The sequence below is a fragment of the Nannochloropsis gaditana genome (genome assembly GCF_000240725.1).
Source record: "Nannochloropsis gaditana CCMP526 unplaced genomic scaffold scaffold966, whole genome shotgun sequence".
Taxonomy (NCBI): domain Eukaryota; class Eustigmatophyceae; order Eustigmatales; family Monodopsidaceae; genus Microchloropsis; species Microchloropsis gaditana.
Genome location: NW_005802987.1, coordinates 1 through 1,400, shown reverse-complemented (window position 1 = coordinate 1,400; position 1,400 = coordinate 1). Strand labels below are relative to the sequence as shown.

General features: G+C 60.3%; 1 protein-coding gene across 1 annotated transcript; it reads right to left on the bottom strand.

The window, feature by feature from the left end:
• Nucleotides 1-921: 921 nt before the first annotated feature.
• On the bottom strand, nucleotides 922-1,180 carry NGA_2121720 (atp synthase alpha subunit; the record flags this gene model as incomplete). Its single annotated transcript, XM_005853298.1, has 1 exon — nucleotides 922-1,180. A coding segment is annotated over one exon (259 nt), but the record flags the coding sequence as incomplete, so codon positions are not given.
• Between the last annotated feature and the right edge of the window lie 220 nt (nucleotides 1,181-1,400).

Here is a 1,400-nt window from a genome sequence, read left to right as displayed (position 1 = left end):
CTGTACCATTTCAAACACATAAACGCACAACACGCACGTGCAGCACTACGACTGCGATATCTGCGAGGACGAGGGACTATGTTGCGACCCTGGGGGTTATGTCGACAAAGTGCTATCCTGCTGGACAGGGCGCACAGGAATGTTTGCAAAGGAAACGGCAACTTCAGGTATGCAAGGAGCTTGTGCGATCCCACCACTCAACTCCGTACACCAAGGATACATTTCCAATGAAAACTCTTGGTTCCTCTATGCAGCATAACTAGAAGGGCCGCAGGACGGTCGTTGTCCTCTTTCAAAGGTGGGGGCATGGCCCCTCACGCGGACCTCTTCCTCGCAGAACTTTTTGGAGGCGTCGTGAACAAAGCAAGGGAAGGAACGCTGGTCCAAATTCACCAGAGTGCCTTGGCACGGGTGAGTGGCTTGCGCGAGGCAAAAATACACGATTTGGTTCATTTTTCCCAGCCGGATGGGTCCTTTACGCAAGGGCTGGTAGTGGATCTGGAACAAAACACGGTGGCTGTCGCCCTCTTGGACAAGACAATGCCCGTGGAAGGCGCCCACGCGGTCTTGGCGGACACAGCGCTCAGCATGCCGGTGGGTCCGTCTTTGCTGGGACGCGTCGTCGATCCTTTGGGGAGGCCGTTGCCTGATCTGGAACCCGCTATGGCCACAAAGCAAGTAGACTCCACAGAGTCTCCATCGGACCGCACAAACACAAAGAGCTCCTCCTCTTCCTCCGCTTCCCTTCCTTCCACTCCCATCATGAGCAGCCAGCGCCGGGCGCCCGGGATCATGGCGCGAAAACCCCTGTGCCACCGGCTGCGCACAGGGGTCAAGGTTCTGGACGTCTTCCACCCCCTCGGCCACGGCCAGAGCGTGGGACTCTTCGGAAGGCCCGGGAGCGGGAAGTCAACGCTGGCCCTGCAGATCATCGCCAACCAGAACACGGCGGCGCCTGTCCCTTCCCCGACCGCCCCACTGCACTGCGTCTATGTCGCCATTGGCCAGGAGCCCCGGGCAGTCCAAGAGGCCGTGGGCGAACTCACCCGCCGTGCCTGCTTTCAGCACGTTACAGTAGTCGCCGCCACACAGGACATGCCCCCCGGGCTTCGGTTTCTGGCCCCCTTCGCGGGCTGTGCGCAGGGAGAGTATTGGCGGGACCAGGGGGGACGAGTCCTGGTGGTCTGCGATGACCTGTCTAGGCATGCGGCGGCTTATTCGGAGATGGCCAAATTCATGCAGAAGCCTGAGGTGGAGCATGGGCTGGCTCTGCACGGACCTTTGTTGGAGAGGTGCGCGCAGATGTCTGATGCCAAGGGAGGAGGTGCGATGACGGGTTTGGTCGTGGTGGAGGGGGAGGTGACAAGCGGGCAGGAGGGAGGGGTGGGGGGAGGGAAGGA